Below are 22,054 nucleotides of genomic sequence, written 5' to 3'. Positions count from 1 at the left end.
TTATTAGTGTCAAAGTCCCAATACTCGGGCTATTTAAGTACCCGACTTCATCTACGCCATCACCCCTACGGTCAGAAAGATTTGAACTAGCGACCATCTGGTTGGTGGACACGGTCTAACCAATGGTGAAACAAACCCAAACTAGCCAAATCTTCTCAAATTACAGCGAATATTCTAAATACAAGTTGTTCGAACTCTTTTAGATATGTATTTGCAGTGTACAGTGGTCCCTCGCTATATCGCCATTCACCTTTCGCTGATTTTTAAGTGCAATTTTTCATGCTTTTTTTTTACAATGTATGAACATGCATTGTGTTCTGCGTCCTGATTGGCTAAGGGACTGTAGACCATTGTCCTCCGTGTCATGTCTCTTGTACAGTACAGAATGTGTTCAGACAAATTACATAAATGTTTGATCCACACTACAGTAGAACGATGCCAAGACGAAGAGTCACAGTCACTATTAATCAATTAAACATGAGAGAAATATGAGAAAATGTTAATGCCTGTCTGAGAAAAGTGTATAAAGTGTGTGGTGAGGGGTTTTACAGCCTCAAACATATATAATAATTGTAAAAAATAAAGCTGATACATCGCGGATTTCGCCTATTGCGGGGTAGTTTTAGAACATAACCCCCGCGATAAACAAGGAACCACTGTATTGGATATTGTTGATCTTATAGCGTAACAGCTAAGTTATTTCTGGCCATATTTAGTTTTGTCTCATTCTTCTCTCCAGACCCTGCTTCATCTGTAGGTGTCACTGGCTCCATCCTCACCAAGATTTTAACAGCCAAAAAGGTCTAGGTCATCTTTTTGAATGAAATCGTTTTGTTTGTTTAGATTTTTTTCTCACAACCCTTTAAAATGGCTTGGACTAGTATGCTACAGGAGGCTAACGATATTATTCCAAAGTGGTTGAAGTGTCTTGCACATGAACACAACAACAGAATGCAGTTTTAAGGGGATCGAACTAGTGGCCTTCAGGTTGGTGAACGCTCAAAACTACCCAAATCTTCTTAAATCACAAAATATTCTAGTCAAGCTGTTTTAACTCTTTCAGTCATACACTTGAAGTATATTGGATACTGCTGGCCTCATTCTACGACCTTTAAGTTGGGTTAGATAATGGTATAGATATTTTTTTTGCTTTTCTACTCTCCAGATCATACTTCAACGCCATCTTTTTGAACGTAGCTGTTTATTTTCTCTTTAAAATGACCTGAATGTAGCTAACTATACGACTCCCCATCTTTGCCTATGGACCAGTCTACAGAACCAGGTTAGCCGTGGCGGCAGTAGCTCAAAATGACAGTGGAGTTCGACCTTACATCCCCCACACATCGCTCCACCACGGACCACTCTGACCCACTTTTAATGATCCTGGTCAGGCCCGAGGCTGTGGATTAGCCGCTCTATACAGTCAAGAAAAGAGGTGCAGAAATGACCCACTGTGAATGACAGACTTCTCCGCCTACTCCTGGAAATTAGCAAATCATAAAAGCGAGCTAATTTAGTTGAGATTCAGCTGGGATTCAAATGGGACTTCATACTGACAGAACGGGAAGAGATTTGCAAGTTAGAAAGAGCTGAGGTTAATAGAAATGAGAAAGACTTCATATAAACCTGTTTTACATTGTATACTGGAGATAAGTAAAACCAAAAAAAGTTTGAATTTGAAATGTATGTTGGAAATATTGGCTATTTGTTTGCATATTTATACACATTGTTGAAGGATTCTTGAGAAATGATGGTTTGGATACTTTACATAAGCTAGTTTTACATTGTATATATGACAATAAGGTCTATTTGCAGCAGCCTCAGCAAACCAAAAAGAGAATTTGTAATGTACAAAACTGGGTATATGTATACACAGTTTGGAAGGATTCTGAGAAATATTATTCACTTTTGTCTTTTAATGTGTAAATTGAATCATCATCATCATTAGCAAAAGAAAAAATCAAATTCTCTCAACTGGATAAAACATTTTTTGAGTGAAGATCGTCCAAGCATCTTCTTCAGTTGTGGTCATTTTACTGCTGGACACTGCCTTATAAATGAAGGGAGGATCTGTTTGTTACCTAAGTATGAACTGTGCCTGAAGTCATATTTTGTATAATCATTCAGGCCCCTAATGATTTGATCTCACACCTATTAGCATACTGGCAAGCACTGTTGTTTTCCTTGTTTTGGTGTAGATCTGAGGATGGATTTATAAATGGTAAGTGATATCTAAGCCCCCCATTTCTGTTCAAACATGGATTGTCTTTCCTAACAAAAATAGCCTCTCAAAACATGTATTTTCTTTGGCTAAGATCTGTACCTCACTAGCTTCAATCCACATATAAGAGTAAATATTTTCAGATCTGGGTTGTGGCAAGGCGCATTGAGTTACCTTGTGTATGAAAGGCACTGTATAAATAAAAAAAATCTGGCCTTGCCTTGGGTTGTCATAGAAGAAAGCTGCATCACACAGGCTAAAAGTCTCAGGGGTTATTTTATTTTTATTTTTTTATTCTCACCATCATACTGTAACCTGGGTAATATCGATTATCAATCAGTCGAATGTCCTTGATGTCTATACACACTGCCAAGCTGGGTGAAGTGTTTTGTTCTAAGATACAATGGCAGTGCGTCTGATTAAAATGGGAATTGAACATCCAACCTTTGAAATAATAGATGTATGATTCACCACTGGGTCACAGCAATAATAACAGCGTAATGATGGATCAACAAATAGCATATATAATGTAATTTTAAAAAAACAAACAAAAATAAAGTAAATAAATAAATAAAATAATGCATAAATAAATAAAATAATGTATAAATAAATAAATAAAATAATGCATAAATAAATAAATAAATAAAATAACACACAAATAAGTAAATAAAAGAATGCATGAATAAATAAATAAAATAATGCTTAAATAAATAAAAGAATGCATGAATAAATAAATAAAATAATGCATAAATAAATAAATAAAATAACACACAAATAAGTAAATAAAAGAATGCATGAATAAATAAATAAAATAATGCATAAATAAATAAAAGAATGCATGAATAAATAAATAAAATAATGCATAAATAAATAAAAGAATGCATGAATAAATAAATAAAATAATGCATAAATAAATAAATAAATAATATAACACACAAATAAGTAAATAAAAGAATGCATGAATAAATAAATAAAATAATGCATAAATAAATAAAAGAATGCATGAATAAATAAATAAAATAATGCATAAATAAATAAATAAATAAATAAATAAAATAACACACAAATAAGTAAATAAAAGAATGCATGAATAAATAAATAAAATAATGCATAAATAAATAAAAGAATGCATGAATAAATAAATAAAATAATGCATAAATAAATAAAATAATGCATGAATAAATAAATAAAATAATGCATAAATAAATAATATAATGCATAAATAAGTAAAAACACATAAATAAATACATACATAAAAACAAATAAATAAAATAGAATACAATAAAATAGAATACTGTTGGCTTCTCAAATCTATAAAAGACCAAATCGAGAAATATATCGCAGAAAACATCAATTTTCTTCTTCAAACTGGTCACGGAAAGTTTTGCCATTTACAGCCATTCATTATATTTACAAGACATGTTACTAACTTGCCCCTTACCCTGCCCCTCCCCTAGCACCCCCTCCTGCCCACGGCCTGTGTTACCCCCGGGTTCAGGAGTTCACATCTACTCTCACTGTGCACCTTGTGAGGCCGCTGTGGGGTCCTGTCTCAGAGGAGAGCACCTGGTTTAATGTCACAGACCACATCAAATTAAACCCTGCGCTGCCGTGGTTTTTCCAGCACTAATGACCAGTTACCCTGCAGCTCTGCGATACACACGCAAACACACATATAGTGAGGCCAACTTGGACAAATTGGAGTTATAAATATATATGTTTTGTAAAATGTAAGACAAACCAGATGTGTTTTTTTTTTTTTTTTTTCTTCATTGCTAAGTTTCAGATAACATGATATTTGTTTTTTTATAAGTTGGTTTGGTGGGATAGTGCCTGTGGTAAATATTTATCAGAGTTTTACATCAGTTAAGAGCCAGTTTGTGGGGGAAACTAATGATAAGAAAAGTACAAAAATACAGTAAGTAGCACTGAGTTTGAAAATGGAATACCTCCACCTATGTAGTCAATAAAACACAGGGACAATTTACGAAGAACAAACTTTTTTATTTTATCTGGAAGCCTAAACTTATCAGAGGTTGTCCTATATTAGTCTAATCATAATTGTTGTGCAGTTTAGATGTTTTGGCCCTTGTTAGTAGTACAGTTGCTAGGTAACAGTTATGGCATTACCTCTACATATGTCATATCTGCTGACCTTGTCCAACCAGGAAGTGAAATGATAAACTTCACCAGAATTACAAAAAAATAATAAAAAATAGTCAAATATTTAAATATACTGTAATTATGTTAGCTATGTTTTAGTGAACTCTGTAGTCTAGCCTGTCATATGCACTTTAACCGTTGAGGTGTTTTTGATTGCACTTACGTTTTTGAGTCTGGTCTCTGGGCCAGTCACACTAACACATTTTGAAGTGCGATATATCATTGAAGTAAGTCTAGATCAGGGGTGTCCAAACTATGGCCTGGGGGCGAAATGCGGTCCTCAAACCATTTTTTCTTGGCCCGCAGGCCTTCAGTTGAACTGGCCCAATTGATCATAATCAGTATTTTTTACAGCAAATTTGAGTAATCCTACCAATATAACCTAAATAACATCACATTGTCATACAGACCTAATACCAATATTTCAATCCTTATTCAAAGTATGAAGTCAAAACTATGTTAAATACACTGATCTGAATTATCCACTGTATTGACTACTGGCCCTCAGTGTCAAATATTTTGATATGGCCCTTGGTGATAAGAGTTTGGGCACCCTGATCTACACGATAAATGAAAATATTGAAACCATAAAGCAAAATAATCCCCCCAAAAATATTCTAAATGTACACTATTGTTAAAAAATATGAACTCCAATAAACAAATGACAAAATGCACCACTTAAGTAGTTAGTTTATATCTATACTGAGTCATGGAAGTTCATAATTCCTCTTTCTACAGCTCAAATCTCATTGCAGTACAAAAAAAATAGTCAACATTTTCATACTAGTACAAAGAAAAAGTACCACAAGAAATATTGACACCCAAAAGTTATTGTTCCATCTTGTATGTACTGAAGGATATGAAGTTGATATAGTATTATCGTGGCAGGTCTAATGGTCACTATCAGAAATGATCAGGTTGGACATATCTGCATTTACCACTTGGATATTTCATGGGAAAGTACAGTGTAATGAATAGCGAAAATCTGGCTCTATACTCCCATCATGACATCATACTCACATCTGGGAGTATGACGTCATCACATTATAGTATCTGAAAACTAAAAACTGTTAATCTACAGATGTTTGTTGAATAAATGTAGTGGAATAATGGATATTCACTAATGACCAGGTCTAACATTCCTGCATTTTCATTTTGGATGTTTCTAATGAGCTGTTTACTATTTAATGAACTATTTGCAAGCTGGCTCCTGTCCCAGCTATGAAATTATTCTTTTACAAAGTGAAAGGACCTGTTTCCTAGTACAGGCACAAATGTTGGGCAGCATATGTTACATTATACATAGCTGTTCCCATAGGGCTACGGCAGCCTTAAATATAGCTTTTGTCCTTCACTGTATGCATGTGCTGAAAACATGAATACATACGCATCTATATTTGATCACTGCAATGGATTAGAAAGTGTGAAGAATTGTGAATGGTAAATGTAACGCATGATTTGCTCTAAATGAGGGTGTCAAATGAAGCTCATCCAGGCTAGCAGTTATAGAGGCGAATCTGGAGCAGTTATAGAGACATATTTGGAAATCCGACCGCGAGTATCATAGCAACCAAAGAGCTAATCTGGAGCAAAGCTGTTAAAGGTAACGCCCTGTCCCGCCCACACTGCTGTCAATCAAACCTGTTGCTACGCTAGCGGGAACGACCAGGGAAAAGAAGGCGCCTGATTTGTCTATTGTTAATGTTCATATCTTGAGTTACGGACACAAAAGTGAAATAAAAATACCAGGATCATGTAAAGCGGGTTAATACGAACAGTTTAAAAACAAAATTACGAGTCTGACAGCAGCAGTTACAGTTTTCTAATGTAAAGTGAATTGAAGTCGATGAAACTGGAACCACGTGGCGGCTAGCAAATATTAAGCTTCCAAATGTTTTCTCGCATAGTAAAGGTATCTGTGCATGTGTCTTGCAAAAATATGCATATGAATACCAGAGATCGACCGATATGTTTTTTTTTGTTTTGTTTTTTTCTGTGGCCAATGCTGATACCAATTGTTTAGAATTCAGAGCAACGGAATGTACATAATCCCCAAATTATGTGCATTAAATTATACAAACTACACACTCACCTCAAACTTTTAGGAGAGTGGTGTAGTTTTGTGCAGTTATCTCTTTGTATTAAAGTGTTAATATAAAGCTTTAAAGGCAGCAGAAATGAAACGAAATTTCAACCTATGCAACACTGAAATGTCCAAATATCGGCCTGATATATATTGGCCAACTGATGTGATGAGAGCTTGTTGTTGGATTTATTACAGTATGTTGCAGCAATTGGGAGTTTAGGTTGTGCCATTATCGATGTATCAATGTATTCATGTTTTTTATTTATTTATTTTTTTGTTTTATTCATTTTATCTGTTAGTGCATACTTTTACAAACTAAATTTTTTTATTTATTTATTTATTTTATTTTATTTTTTTCATGAGGAAACATTATAACATAGATCAGAAAATAGCATAACATCGGCCCTTTCAAGCAGTTACATGAGTTTATGAGCCTTTTCACAACTTTCAGAGGCCAGAGCAATGTAATGCTAACAACAACTAGCATGCTCACAGCACACTTCCTGGTTCGCAGACAATAAAACTCCTTTAGAATTCGATACTGACACAGCTTTTTGTATTAATAGCCTTTTAATTTATTTTTTTTCTACATAAACACATCTAAAGGTAAACATTGTGCACTTCTGTTTGCTATTATCATAAAACTGAGACATATTAGGTGATTTGCAATAATAATCAATATCTTTAGTGGTAAATTTTACCTGTCTAGACCCACTTAATCTATCAATACTTACATTACATCCCTAACACCATATCTGTGTATACTTAAATGCCTACAATAATGTAAACTGAATCCAACATCACCCATAAATCTCTATAGAGTATAACCCTATGGCTCATTGTAATTGACTTGTATGGGGTAACACAGTGCACCTGGGGCTATATATCATGGAGCTAGCGTAGGGAAAGTTCATGGCTGTGTTTGCTGTGGTATGGTTGTAATAAATGTGATTGAGCGGTTGCCATGGAGAATTGTAGTCCACGGCGACGCAAGGTTGCATAGTCATTGAAACATAATGGAAAGTGAGGAGGCCTGACCTTGATAAAGAGATACCGCTTTTGTATTTGATGTTTGTCTATAATGGGAGGCAACTTAAGTAAAAATAGAAGTCATACAAGGAGGGGTTGGGCAATCGCCACACGTTTGCTGTTTATAGATGCGTTGACTTGGCTGTTTGGGACTTTATTTAAAGCCGCATTATGTAACTTTGTATCCTGTTTCCATAATTATAAAAAAAAAAAAAAAAAAAAAAAAAAAGGCCTATGCTATAAAGTAAAATACTGCCACCACAGATTTCAGATTTGCTGTTTTTAGGCATCTCTTAAAAAATATTTATGTATAGAATTTTATATAAAGGTGAAAATCTGTGGCATTATGTCTAGAGAAAATCTTAGAAAAACATCTGTCCTTTCTCTGAGAGGGCTCGCATCTCCACAAGGTCTCTTCCTGCTTGTTTCCATGTAATTGTTGTTTCTTTGGCTATAATTTTCCACAGTATGGCATCAAACTTCACTATCTCCATGAAGAATGTTTCTGAAGTATGGTTTTAACTTTCTATTTCCATATTGTAAATGGGCATTATGGAGGAGGGTTTGGACAATGGATTCACTTCTGCACTGCGTAAAGTTGCATTGACTTGGCTGTTTGTATGTTGATTTAAAGATGTACTATGTAACCTTTCTGGTGGTGGGTCCGAAACCTTCAATTCCCCATGGAGATGTGATTGTTTTGCCTGGAAAGTTCCACAGAATGGCATAGTCTATTATACTATGGAGACAGGCAGGTGACTTCCACAAAGTATTTTTTTTTGCCATAGAAATAATACAGATTATGAGACATATATGTTTAAAACCATATTGTGCAACATTCTAGGCAAAGCAGGTATAACTTACATAATCTAACTTTAAAATGAAGCACTATGAACCAAAGAAAATATCATAGAATCATAGAATTAAAATTAAACTTTGCTGGAGAGAGTATGCAGTAGTAGTACAACAGTCAAGACTTAACTGCTGCGTCTGGTCATTCACAGTAGCCTGTATTGGAGAGAACAAAATGGGGTCGAAGCATCACTGTAACAAATAAATGATGTCCTTATGTCAAACGTGACACTTTAGAAACAAAAAAAAAAGTCTTTCATATTATGTCACTTGTCATATTGTTCTGGAGTGTGGTCCTCCACATCTCTAAAAGATCTAGCAAAAAAGTTGCTCAAAATAAAGCAGCAAGACTTGTACTTGGTTGCTCAATTAAAACTAGCAAAAAACAGATGTATTCCACTTTGTCATGGCTCACTTTAAATCAAGTTACTCTGGGCACCTTGTTATATATTGCTTTTTATTGAATCAAATCATTCACTGTGATTCTTTGCATAAGTACAGCACTAGAACTGTTACTAATGGCCACATAATTAACAAACATACTTAAAATAACATAGACATAAATAAACACTGATTTAAAATGTATCTGAAATGTCATGTATTAAATTAAACTAAAAGAAATATGTGATTTTATTGCAGTGAAATATCAAATGTAATGAATGTATATTTGCTATGATAACATGAAGATTGTATCATTTACATTTCAATGGACGCAGGGAGACTGGCTGAATACATTGCTTTGAGATAAAGGGATACAAAAATAGGCAGACCCCTCTCTAGAAAAGTTACATATTACACCTTTAACTTATAGGCAGCGTATCCCTATCTCATAATGCTTAATATCCATCCCATGCTTCCTCCTTTCCCATAGAAATGAACATCGCAGTCTTCATCTTAAACTGCAAATGGCGTTGTTGTAAATGTTTTATAGAAGAATGAAAACAGCATATCCATTCTCAAAGTCCCGTGTTGTTTTTGCCGACGACAAACGCTGCAGAGTGATTCATTGTTCCTCTTTTGTTTGTCCAGACACCAGAGCCATTGCGCTATTGCCAAAACACAGACTAAACTAAAACACTGTCTCAATTTCACACACTCCAGAAGAAGGCATTCCACTACTTTATTTGTACTGAAAAATGCAGCAGTGGATTTTAGATGCAGTGTTCCGGAGTAGGGATGGATACTACGGAAAACCACTGATACTTGATACAGATGTTGATACTAGTGATGCTAAAAACATATTTCTAGACCACAGAATGTCATTTTAATTATAGAATTGTAGATATATTTATTAGATTTGTTCTATTGTACTATTGTACTGTAGTTATAAAAGTTTGTAATCACTTTGGGGCCTGCGTGCTTGTGAGTTCCTCGATGAAGCATTTCCAGACCGTTGGACTGGAAGGGATGGGCCAATTCGGTGGCCACAACATTCACCACATATCACACCTCGGGATTTCTTTCTGTGAAGCTATTTTAAAGTTATCGTGTATCAAACAAAGTTACAGGACGTTACTGAACTAAAGCGAAAGATAACAGATGTGACGGCAATCATGGATGAGGCTCTGCTACAGTGAACATGCCAAGAAATCGAGTACCGTTTTGATGTGCTTTGTGCGACTCATGGTGTCCATATAGAGGTGTATTAAAAGAGGTAAGGTAAGGTAAACGTTGAAAACCGCTGAGTACAATATAACAAGTCTGATTAAGGTATCTTATCAATTGCCTTTGTACTAAGATGACATTGCCTTTTTTTTTTTTTTTTTTTGGATGATATACGATGATATTAGAGCTTTTGAGAGTTGAATTACAGACTTCTATGACTCATTATATATAAGAAATTACTTCAAGTGCTGCATTCTGTGACTTATTTTTTGCAGCTCATATATTTTTTACAATAGTGCACATTTAGAACAATTTTTGGGGGCTATTTCTGGTTTATGGTTTGGTTTCAGTATTATTGTATATCTTCTATATGTACTTTAGCAATATATCCCAATTCAAAATGTGTTATAATGACAGCCCTCTTCTAAATGCAAGTAGTGAAGTTTAATGTCATATTTTGAAACATTTCAGGCAAAGCGATATCAGTTAATAAGGTGGCAAGGACTATGACGATGACTGTCAAGGGTTTTTGTAATGTCCCACAGCATGGCATTAACTGATCAGTCTGACATTCATTTCATAACCGTTTTTTTATTGCTCACACATCTCTTGAAAAACATGCATTCTTACTATGAGCGGGCCTACATCTCCACAGATCTGACCTGTAAGGTGACCTGCTCGTCCCCTCCTCCTTGTTTAATACTATACTTAAACTCATGTAAATTATTATTATTTTTTTTTTTGCAATCTATGGTGACCCTTTTATTTATAATTTTGTTTGTTTGTTGAGATCCCAATAAATAATAAAACTATACATGCTACTTCTGTGGTTGAGTGATCGCTTTTCCACAGATCCGACTTGTAACTTGACTTGGGTGTCACCTGTTTGCCACATTCTCCTTGTTTAATACCATACTTACACACATGTTTAATCTATTTTTAGAGTGGCAAACGTTTTTTTGGGTTTTTTTTTTTGTTTTTTTTTGTGAGATCCAAACTAATACCAAGACTATACACCCCTCCCCTTCCACAGATCTGACCTGGAACTTGTACTGTAACTCAATATTCCTTACAATGTGGTTGTATGTTTGTTGCAGGAATCATCAGAACTGCGTTGGCGAACATGGACCGCGAGGCTCGGGAGCACTACAGCGTGGTGATCCAGGCCAAAGACATGGCAGGCCAGGTCGGAGGTCTCTCGGGGTCCACTACGGTCAACATCACGCTAACCGACGTCAACGACAACCCACCCAAGTTCCCCCAAAGTACGGCTCTGCATGCGCACTTTATCACATGGGAAATATCCAGATTCAGTACAGCGTTTTTAAAATACTTTGAATGCATTTCTATAGTGTTGAATGATTTAAATATAACAGAAACTAAATTCATAATGAGCAAATTGTTTATCAGGCATGGTTCAGGCTTAGTGTCTACATAAATCCACAAACAGTAACTTTTTTAGCCAAGAAATAGCAAAGTTTTTTCTGTGTTTATTGCTCTGAAAAACTGTCCTTAGTCTGAGTGGGCTTGCACGTCCATAAACCTCACCCATATTTGGGCTGGAGTAGGGCCTCTACCTGCTTGTTTCCATGGCAATTATGTTGTATGGGTTTAACTTTCTATCCCTGCAGGTGGCGCTCCCCCTCCACAAAGTTACATAGTGCACTTTAGTACCTCATTAGTACCCTAACTCCAACTTAATATCCTGAAGCAGTGGTCCCCAACCACCGGGCCAGGGACCGGTACCAGTCCGTTATGCATTTGCTGCCGGGCCGCACAAAACCAGTAAATAATTTATCAGCAACCGCATCTTCTCCGACGTAACTTTCGCCCGTCCCTCATGACGCGCTAATAAGCTCCTCCGCGATGGCGTATCACATATAACACATCAGTCAAGTCGCCCAAAAGCAGAGCCACAAGCGAGTGAAAATGAGACAAAACTAAAGTCTTTGGAGAGCTTTTTAACTAAGGGGAAAAGGCCAACTGAGGAGCCAGAAGAGGAGCCTACGACCTCCAAGAAAAAGAAAGCTAAATTTAACAGACAACACCAGGAGTCCTACTTAAAATATGGGTTTGTTGCTACAGGTGACTCTCATGCGCAGAGTCCGCTCTGTGTAATATGCGGGAAAAGCAAATGAGGCAATGAAACCTTCAAAACTGCTCTGGCACATGGAGACTAAGCACCTGGGATTAAACGATAAAATTTAGAGTTTTTTGAAAAAAACAAACGTGAGTAAAAAAGAAAGAAGAAACAAGTGCAGGGCTCCCACTGATGCGGCGGTAAAGTGAGTTGTATTTTTTATGCATTTAACTTATTTTTGGCATATTTATCTGCCACGCTTAGAAGGCCAGTCCGTGAAAATAAAACCTACATTATTCCTGTCTGTGGTGCAAAAAAGGTTGGGGACCCCTGTCCTAAAGCATGTGTCAAACTCAAGGTCCTCGGGCCAAATGTGGCCCTCCAAATCATTTTATGTGGCCCACGACAGGGTAAATTAAAAAGGTATGATGATCTTAAAATGTTGTTTTATCAGGCCATATTTTTATATGTTTGTAATAAATACAGAAACAGTTAATTAACAAGTTTAAAAAGCAGTTACATTTATTTTACTTCTGGCACTTTGACGGCAGCCATTTTGCTGATATGACCCTTGGTAAAAATGTGTTTGACACCACTGTCCTAAAGGTAAACACACAAATGCTGAACCTGATCGTTTTAACAATATTCATTTTAGCTGCTCCCCATCTCTATTAAATACTACTGAGCTATAGAATGACGTGATGTCATCTGAAACTAGCATGCTAACAGTGCACTTCCTGATTCACTGGCATTAAAACACATTATAATAACATATAGGTGGCACACAGCGATCTAATTTTGACCCAAGAAGCTTCACACAATGTACTGCGGTAAAACTGATTTTATTCTATTGACAAAAATGGCCCCGCCCCTTTAAGATCGCTTTAAATTATGTCTTGAGTTTAATTTCTCAATTTTATGTCATACATTTTAGAGTGTCATTACGTCAGACACGCATTTTGAGCAGATAAACATTGCATTTTTGTAAGCTGCAATCACACTTACGTTTATGTTACACTTTAACTATGCATATTTTAAACGGCGATCCGAGTCTGAAGTCACAAACTTTTAATATCTTACTAAAAGTGCTCAAAAGTGTGGCATTTTTGCAGTTAATATTTCCCTCTGGCAATTTGGTGATGAATCTCATTTTGAAAGCTGCAATGTTTTATATCAATCTTAGTTTAATACAGATTTCCCTGCAAAACTTGGCAAAGAAAAGTCATTACAACAGGAACTAAACCAAAAAACGGTTTCGGGTTTAATCATGGACTTAACCGGGACCAAGCCAGGATCAAATCACGTCACAAAACCAGGCTTTGAACGAGGCCTAATCCAGGACTATATACGCATTCATCTAGAAAATAACCAGATCATATTACGGCTAAGATAAAAATTTGTACTATGTAAATTTACTAGTTGCGGGTACGTTGCTTACTTGTCACCATGTTACTGCTTTGCCAGGATTGTTCTGCAGTAGGAAATTCAACTTGTCTGTTTTGCATTTATTCCATTACAGTTGGTTTTATTGCTAATAGAACTTCGTCTAGTGGTGTCACCTGCTTGTCCCCATGGCTTTATACAAGTTTAATGCTACAGTGTGGAACATTTCAGGCAAAGCAATGATAGCCAGGATAGTAGAAATACACAAACAAGCATATAGAGCCAAGGACTAAACCAGAACTAGTCCAAGTCAGAGTAGTGGTGTCATTATCAAGTGTAAAGTAAGTCTAAAGCTCTCTGAGTTCAGATGGGCGGATGATTGACAGGTGGATTAGCCAATCAAGGGCACGTATGGTCTATCTGCATCAAAATGAATATGGCTGCTTATGAGGAAAAAAGACAAGGAAAAAAATATCACAAGGGACTGAAAAACATTGCGAATTTCTGCAAAATCAGTGAGCGAAGCATTAAATACTAAATTGGAGGTGAGAGGAATTTCATTTTGTTTATAAGTAAAGTGACCAGTGAGCTCCTTTGTTTCACATGCGTCACTGAAATAAACAAATTTGATTGGACGGTTGTGTTTGTTTCTGGTTTGAGACGTGGCCGAGGGAGTGGTGAGCAGACTGATATACTTACTATACTGTGTAAAAAGTACAGAGTGATATCAGTCTGGATTTGTCAGGCAAGTTTAAACCATGTGTACAACAAAGACTGAAGTAAAACATGATTTCATGAACAGCCTAATCAGACATTAGGTGACAAAAGTGTTGGATTTTGAAGATAACATAGATATCATCAGATTTGACCACCTCAGCAGTTTGGCCCAGGTCCCTCTATGTCAACGAGTTTCTTTTTTAATGATCACTTTGCCAGAGGGAAGATTTACAAAAGTAACCAATTAAAGTTCTACCAAACCAAGTACATCTCACCTTCCACTGAATACATTAGTGCGACGTATTAAAATAGAGCAAAAGTAAGGAACAGTTATTCTTAGTCCCATGTGCCCCCAGCTGAGAGCGAGCTGCAGCCGCTCCCATACATCACACTATTGTGTTAATGTACCACTAACACAGGGCGGAAGGAGTTTAGTAGGTGACTGTGCTGTTGCAGCAAAATGAAGTTATTTTTATTCGCCGAAGGAATTCATGAGTTTCGGCTTCCTGTTTATAGCCGACATTTTCAGGGGGTAATTTAAAAGCTAGAATTGTTATGCTGTATTCCAAGCAACTGGGAGGTACAATATTTCCCACTTGAACGTTTTGAGTGTTCCAACTTAATCAGTTTGCATGTAAACAATATGGCTAATGGTAATCCTAGGCTCAAGAAATGTAACCATTAGATGAACATGCGTTGTTGTAATATGTCACAGTTTAACTGTTTGTGAAGGGAGAATTCCTCAACCATCTCCCTGTTCACAAGTTGGAACTACCAGTTCCAGCGGTGTTCCAGGACTTTTTTTCAAGTCAGTGTTGGGAAATATCAAATTGCCTGGAACGCACCAGTAGTTCCAAAATATATTTTAGTTCATTTTTGGAGTGTCCAGTAACAAAGCATGTTTTTCAAGCTATCTTAAAGTAAAATGCACTTAGCATTTCAGACACTTCTCCATTAGAAAAGTTACATGTTGCATCTTTAAACTTTTTGGGCATCAGTCATTTTGGTAATTTCAGAGAAGTAAAAAGTAGAAAATTGCTTCTTCCCTTTTTGCCATCCATTTCAAAAAGGAAATGTTGAAAATTATGTTCAAATGAAGCAGCGTTATTTTTCCAAATGAACTCTCTGCATTAGCATTTGTGACGATGGGTCCTTCTAACATCACAGCCGTATTTTATTCTGCATTGCTTTTCCTCAGTAGATACGGCACAATTAGCCAAAATTACACAAGTGCTCATCAAATGCAGCTTCCAACATTTCCATTTTAATGACAAATTTAAGTAATAACAGGACAGGGATTCTTTGTCTTTGAGAGGGCCTCATCAACCACAATCTCCCTTAGGCGATGGGTTTTTCCACAACCCATTTACTCTGAAAAACTTATTCAAACCATCAGCAGTGAGTGAAGAATCGTTTGGGTTGAGTCTTTTAGTGGGCTCTACTGCTGCGGCTTCACCCCTGGTCCCTGCATTTAGTGTCAGCCCGAGCTCCAAAGACTATTTTTAACTACTTTCCCCCAGGAGCAATCAGCAGTGCTATTAAAATGCTCAGCTCGGGTCTTAATGTGTTGCCTGGCAAATCCAAAATGATATCTCTCTGTATGACTTAAACAGAGGGATATCTCTTCATCTGGTCACCACACCTCTGCTGCATCTCGAGGCAGAACCAAACATGATCGTCCAATCAGATTTGTTCATTTCAGTGATGCATGTGAAACGAAGGAACTCATTGGTCACCGATTATTTTGAACATAATGACATTTCTCTCACCTCAGATTAACAGATTTTAGTGCTTCGCTCAGTGATTCTGCAGAAATCCGCCATGTTTTTTTGTCCCCTGCGATATTTTTTTGCTTTTTAATCATTTTTCCTTGTAAGCAGCCATATTTGTTTTGATACGGATAGACGATGTGTGTCCGTGATTGGCTAATCCACCTGTCAATCACTCCCATCTGAATTTGGGTAGATTCAACAGTGACCAGACTCACATTTTCGTAAAGTATTGGAGAAGTGTGTATTCTTCCCAGATACAAGTAGTGATAAAAACGATTAGCTGCCTTTGACTCCTCAGCTACTTGGGCTACCACAAAGATCAAGGTCAGGGACTCCTCTCCAGAGCTTAACCCAAGACTTTGGTAAAGAAGAGCTGGACAAATTGCAGTTGTAGCAATATTTCAAGCAGCCCAAGTTGTAAAGTGAAGCAAGAGATTCTAGATGTGTAACGCAGGATACGATAACACATTTTGAAGTGCGATATATTGCGATAAACGATAATACTGAAAGGACTTTATGCCCGTGACACAACAACCTTAAAGCAGGATAATCTGAGTGAACAAATGCTTAAATGTACAGTTTAATTAAAAGACATGAGCGGCAACAAATGCAAAGGCAGAGTGACGCAATACTTAGCCGTAGAAGTCGCCTTTTCAACCCTTTGCAGCCCAAAACGTACGCATGACAACAAAAATAACAAAGATCTCCCCATTATTGCAAAGAAACTTTACACAGCCCCAAAATAACTAACTATGGGACCTGGAGCAAGGAGGTAAGACAAGCTAACATCCCATGAGTACAAAAGTAACATGACTCTGCTTCAACCAATCAGCTTATGTCTTCTCGCAGTATAACATCTCATATTTGGTCCTGTTTTAGTCTTTACCAAGTTTTATTTTGCTACCAATTTCCCAATTTTGGTCATGAAAGCTCGAATCCTACTTTCCCCTAAAACGGAAGTATTGCATAGGTAGGCCTGTCACAGTAACACATTTTGAAATTTGATATATCGCTTAAGTAAATACAGACGATAAACGATAATATTGAAACTAATTTATGCCACTGATACAACAACCCAAGAGCAGATTTAAACTAGAAAAACTCATGAAAAATCATGACCTGCAATAAATACACAGCAGAATGAAGAACTTTAGTACTTACTTTGCATCTGTAATGAGTCATCGAAGCTATTAATCAAACCTTTTATGACGCAGATCTTGTATAGCACAAAAATAACAAAAAAAATTCGATTAGTGAAAAGAAAATATGCACACATAAATATTGACCCACAAAAAATATTAATCCAGCTTTCATATATTGAGCGATAAGTCTATGTAGTAATTGTAGTACCTTCTCTACAGAAACCTACAGAGATCATTTGAGCCTATAACCTACCAAACCATTTCAGTCAAAGTCTTTGCAGTCCTTCCCTAACACTTTTCTCCATCTTGTTACAGAAAACTACGAGCTGTACGTGGTGGAGTCGGCACAAGTTGGAAAACCGGTGGGAAAAATCAAAGCCAATGACGAGGACATCGGGATAAACGCGGATATTAAATACAGCATCATCAACTCGGAGGGAGCCAACACGTTCTCCATATCCACAGACAGGGACACGCGGGAGGGCATCATCAGCCTCAAGAAGGTAAGACACGATACATATACCTATTCGTACTTTGCGGTGACATCACGCTGGGAGATACTGCATGCGTGTCTATGGCAGAATGTTCAGCAGCTGCCATGGGGAAGCAATGCACACATTAGCAAACACTGCCAAATAGGTGAAAACACAAAATGTATTTAAACGGCACATGTTTTCAGGAGCCTGTGATCAATGTAAGCATTCATGTCCTGTTTACATGTTTGATTTTCAACAAAAAGGTGAGAGTGACTAACTGAAAAACTGTTGATTGTTGCCAGCCATCTTGTGACTGATGGATTTGAAAGGCACTTGTTTAACCGCAAAAATCATCTCACCAGCTAAGTCAGTTCTTTTTGGTCAGATTGGGTTAAAACGGGTCAGATTTAAGTCTTATATCCTTTCAGTGTCTGTAAATAATGCATGGTTTTGTTATTAATAATGGTTAGGATCAGAGGTTAGGCTCAGGGTTAGGGGTTAGGGGTCAGTGTTAGGGTTATAATTAGGGTTAGGATTGTGTTTATGCTTTGCTGCTGCTGCACAAACGTAATCTATGAACTGTTTGATTGTTTTATCTAAATGTGGTCCATCTTTCCAGGGAGACTTCTGTACATCTGGCAAATGACTACAGATGGAAACTAGCCTCTTCGCTAACTCTGGTGTATTATGCAGTTGTAACATGGGTCAAAATGCTATAAATAAATAAATATACACAAATTAATACGTCTAACTTGAGTAACAGCTTCAGATAGAGCCCTGCTTACAGTTAGCTTCTTAGGCAGGGGCATCAAAATGGAGTATATATCATAGTTATGTGATTATTAGCTAGAAAAATGCCCTACATGCATTAATCAATTTGTTTTAATATATCTGTGTAATCCCTCAGTGGTCCAGGTCAGATCCATAACAAAATCCGAAGTTTGATCTGTCAACTGGACAAAACGTTGTAGAAGTGAAGACGTTTTGCTGTTCATCCAAGTCGCTTCTTCAGTTCTGGTTAGATTATAAGACAGTGTCCACCAGAAATCTGACCAGAACTGAAGAAGCGACTTGGATGAACAGCGAAACGTCTTCACTCTTACAGCTTTTTGTCCAGTTGACAGATCTAACTGTGGCTTTTGTTTTGCTTCAATATAGTATTTCTACAGTATTTGTGGGCTCCTGACATAATGCAAATGTGTCTCTTACTCTCTGCATTCTAACAATACCACTTCACGTTGTGCCATTTCACACCTTCTTTCTTTGACAAATCGTCCTTGAAGAGAATATTTAGTAAAGCGTATAAAGTATGTACATAACTTTAACCATTTCATTCCACAAGAAATGTTTATATCTATATAAGCTATATCTACCGGTATATCCAATGCATTCCAAAATAGATAAGAGAAACACACTCTGAACTAACCCAAAGTATAGTTAAGGCTACAACAATTTCAAATCAATTGGAATAACAATTGGCTGCTCGAGCTACAAACCCCATGTGACCTCACCAAAAGGAATCCATTTATTTCTGAGGAACGAAACAATTCCAGACCATTTCAGCTGCTCCTTTAGAGGCGGGATAATAATTTTCAATCAACAAACGTAATATGAAGCGATGTGTTTCTAAATATTTATTATAATTCCTCCATTATTATCCATTAGGCCTTAGTGAAACAGAGGAGGCAGGTGTTGTGTCTGGTTAAGAATTACGTTTTATAAAAGAATCACCCCTAACAGCTTGTGAAGTTCACCTTGTGTAACAGCAGTAATGTTCAAAGATTTAAAGCTGTACTATGTAACTTTATATTGATATTACAGTAACTAAATCAATACTTATAAATGTACGAATAACTTGGCTACTGCACATAGACTAGAAGTGATTGTGACGTCACCCATAGTGTTCGGCTCCAGTCAAATGAAGCTCATCGAGGCGAGCGACTATACGGGCGAATTTGCAGTCCAGTTCCGTGTTTGGAATTACGACCACGAGTATCATAGCAACCAAAGAGCCAATCCGGAGCAAGGTTGTTGAAGGTAACGCCCCTTCACGCCTGGTTTAGCCGGGAGCAGGTACTTGTTTCTAATTCTAGTGGGAGCGACCTTGGGGAAAGAAGGTTCCTGATTTGTCTGTTTTTAAGGTTCATATCTTGATTTATGGACAAAATAGCGGAATAAAACTGCCAGGATCATGTTGAGCGGGTTAATATGAAAATTCCAAAATGAAAGGGGTGACAATTTTTCAATGTAAAGTGAATTGGAGTCAATGGAGCCTGAAGTGCATCCATGATGACTTCTTATTTATTTGGAACGTGGCAGCTAGTGTGTTAGCTATGTCCATTTACATATAGAGTCTATGCTACTGCACAACAAAGGACTATAACGCCAGCAGTATCTCAAGACTAAACCAGGACTAAGATCACTAACATTTGGATTGTTTACACTTGTCCTGGTTTGGTCATTCAGTTTTAGTTGGAAAAATACTAGTCTGGGATTGCTTAAAGGTGCGCTGCGTAACTTTAGATGTTTCCAAGAATGTTCCACAGTATGGTATGAAACTTCTCCATGATTATATGCAGATATCACCTATAGGCTATCAGATCCATCATAGCCTCAAAGCCATGGGATTCCTTGCTTGAGGAAGTAAGAGCTCTGTAGGCACTTTAAAATCACTAAAAACACACTTGTATAGAATGACAATTGTACAGTAGCACAGTTACTTTTATTCTGTATTCTGTTTTGTGTGTCTTACTGCTTTTTTTCTGCATGTATAGTAGCTATGTAAAGAAAAGTACTATTTAAATAAAATTATTATTATTATGTATTTATGTATTTATGTATTTATTATTATTATTATTATTATTATTATTATTATTATTATTATTATTATTATTATTATTATTATTATTATTATATCTGTGGGGAGACAACCTTGTTCACCATAAAAATGCATATTTTTTAAGGTACATTAACAGTAAAAAAAACAAAAAACAAAAAAACTAATTGGTGAAAGGTTAAATGACGATACAGTAATCATTTCCAACTCAAAGCATTAACATCTCCATCGAGTCAAGCTACCTGCAGACCCTTCACCTGAAAAGTTACACAGTGCACCTTTACGTTTAAAAATTCAATATAAATGCATCGCCCGTCTCCGCCCCTCTCTCTCCCAGCCCACTGCAGAAGTCCTCATTCACGCGTTCACCGCCTCTAGGCTCGACTACTGCAGTAGCCTTCTGTGTGGTTGACCCCCCGCCCACCTCCAAAAACTGCAGTACATCCAGCCTCCTCACCCGCACCCGCTCCAGAGACCACATCGGCCCTGTCCTCAAACAACTCTGCAGGCTCCCCTTGGAATACCGCAAGGTCCTCTTCACAAGGTCCTCTGTCCCACCTGCCACCTCAGATAAGCCAACGCCAACCTCCTCGCTTCCCTCATCAGGACAAAGCGTCGAAACTTGGAGGGCTGAGTCTTCGCTGCCGCTGCCCCCAAAGCCCCCAACGCCCCCACCCTCTGGACCTCACTCCCGCAACCTTCAAATCACTGCTAAAAACTCACCTGTTCCATCTGGCATTCACCCCATGATTTCCATCGTCATCTTCTACTGTTTTCTCATTGTTTGTAAAGCGTTTTTGAGTGTCCAAAAAAGCGCTATATAAATCTGATGTATTATTATCATTATTTATCACTATAAATGCCTCAAATGACCTTGCTTCACTGTCTGTTTCAGCCTTTGGACTATGAGAGGAAGAAGACATACACCCTGCACATCGAGGGCACTAATACGCACGTGGATCCCAGATTTTCTTATTTGGGTGCGTTCAAAGACACTGCGACTTTGAAGATCTCTGTGGGAGACGTGGACGAGGCTCCGGTCTTTTCTATGGATTATTATATCATGGATGTTTACGAGAATTCTCCCAGCGGCACCGAAGTAGGCACGGTGACGGCCCGGGATCCAGACAGCAACAACAGCCCTGTTAGGTAAGACGTGATTTTGCTCCTACTGCCACTACGACTATTACTACTACTACTACTAGGCACTTTGGTGATAGTATTGGTTCAGTTTGGCTTGGTTTATACCTTATGGGATTGTCATAAGCGTCAAATATCAGACACCAAACTAGTCTCAAAGCTAGACACTTCTTTTAGCAAGTATCAATGCTAAAAAAGCCACATTCACAGGACGGAAATTAACCTTTCCTGAAGCTTTAGAATGATCTTGAGCTGCATCAGAACAAGTATAAGACACATAGACTAGTACACATGGTCCATAGTGTTCCATGTATACTTGGACCACGATGGAACCTACGTGGACGACTGAGGGATTACACAGATTTAAGACCACATGGTAATTTAAAAGAAAGTACTATGATTTAATGTTGGAAATCACATTCAATTGTCTAATTTACCTTATTGTGGTATCGGAATTGGTACTAAGTATTGAGTCAAATCCTTAGCATCGTAAGAGTTTGAAACTTTAGTATTGTGACAACACTAATATCTTGGAACTGAGGTATTTTGAAT

The 22,054-nt window shown here is 37.2% G+C and overlaps 1 protein-coding gene across 1 annotated transcript in view; it reads left to right on the top strand.

The window, feature by feature from the left end:
- The window catches only part of LOC117388526 (cadherin-18), a 244,444-nt gene that overhangs the window by 132,650 nt on the left and 89,740 nt on the right, over positions 1-22,054 (top strand). The window contains exons 5-7 of the mRNA XM_033986086.2: positions 11,054-11,221; positions 17,366-17,553; positions 21,258-21,511. Coding sequence (XP_033841977.1) covers positions 11,054-11,221; positions 17,366-17,553; positions 21,258-21,511 — 610 coding nt within the window. The remainder of the gene's footprint in view (positions 1-11,053; positions 11,222-17,365; positions 17,554-21,257; positions 21,512-22,054) is intronic.

The sequence above is a fragment of the Periophthalmus magnuspinnatus genome, chromosome 20 (assembly GCF_009829125.3).
Source record: "Periophthalmus magnuspinnatus isolate fPerMag1 chromosome 20, fPerMag1.2.pri, whole genome shotgun sequence".
Taxonomy (NCBI): Eukaryota; Metazoa; Chordata; class Actinopteri; order Gobiiformes; family Gobiidae; genus Periophthalmus; species Periophthalmus magnuspinnatus.
Note: the sequence above shows the minus strand (reverse complement) of the source record. Positions and strands in the feature narration are given on the sequence as shown.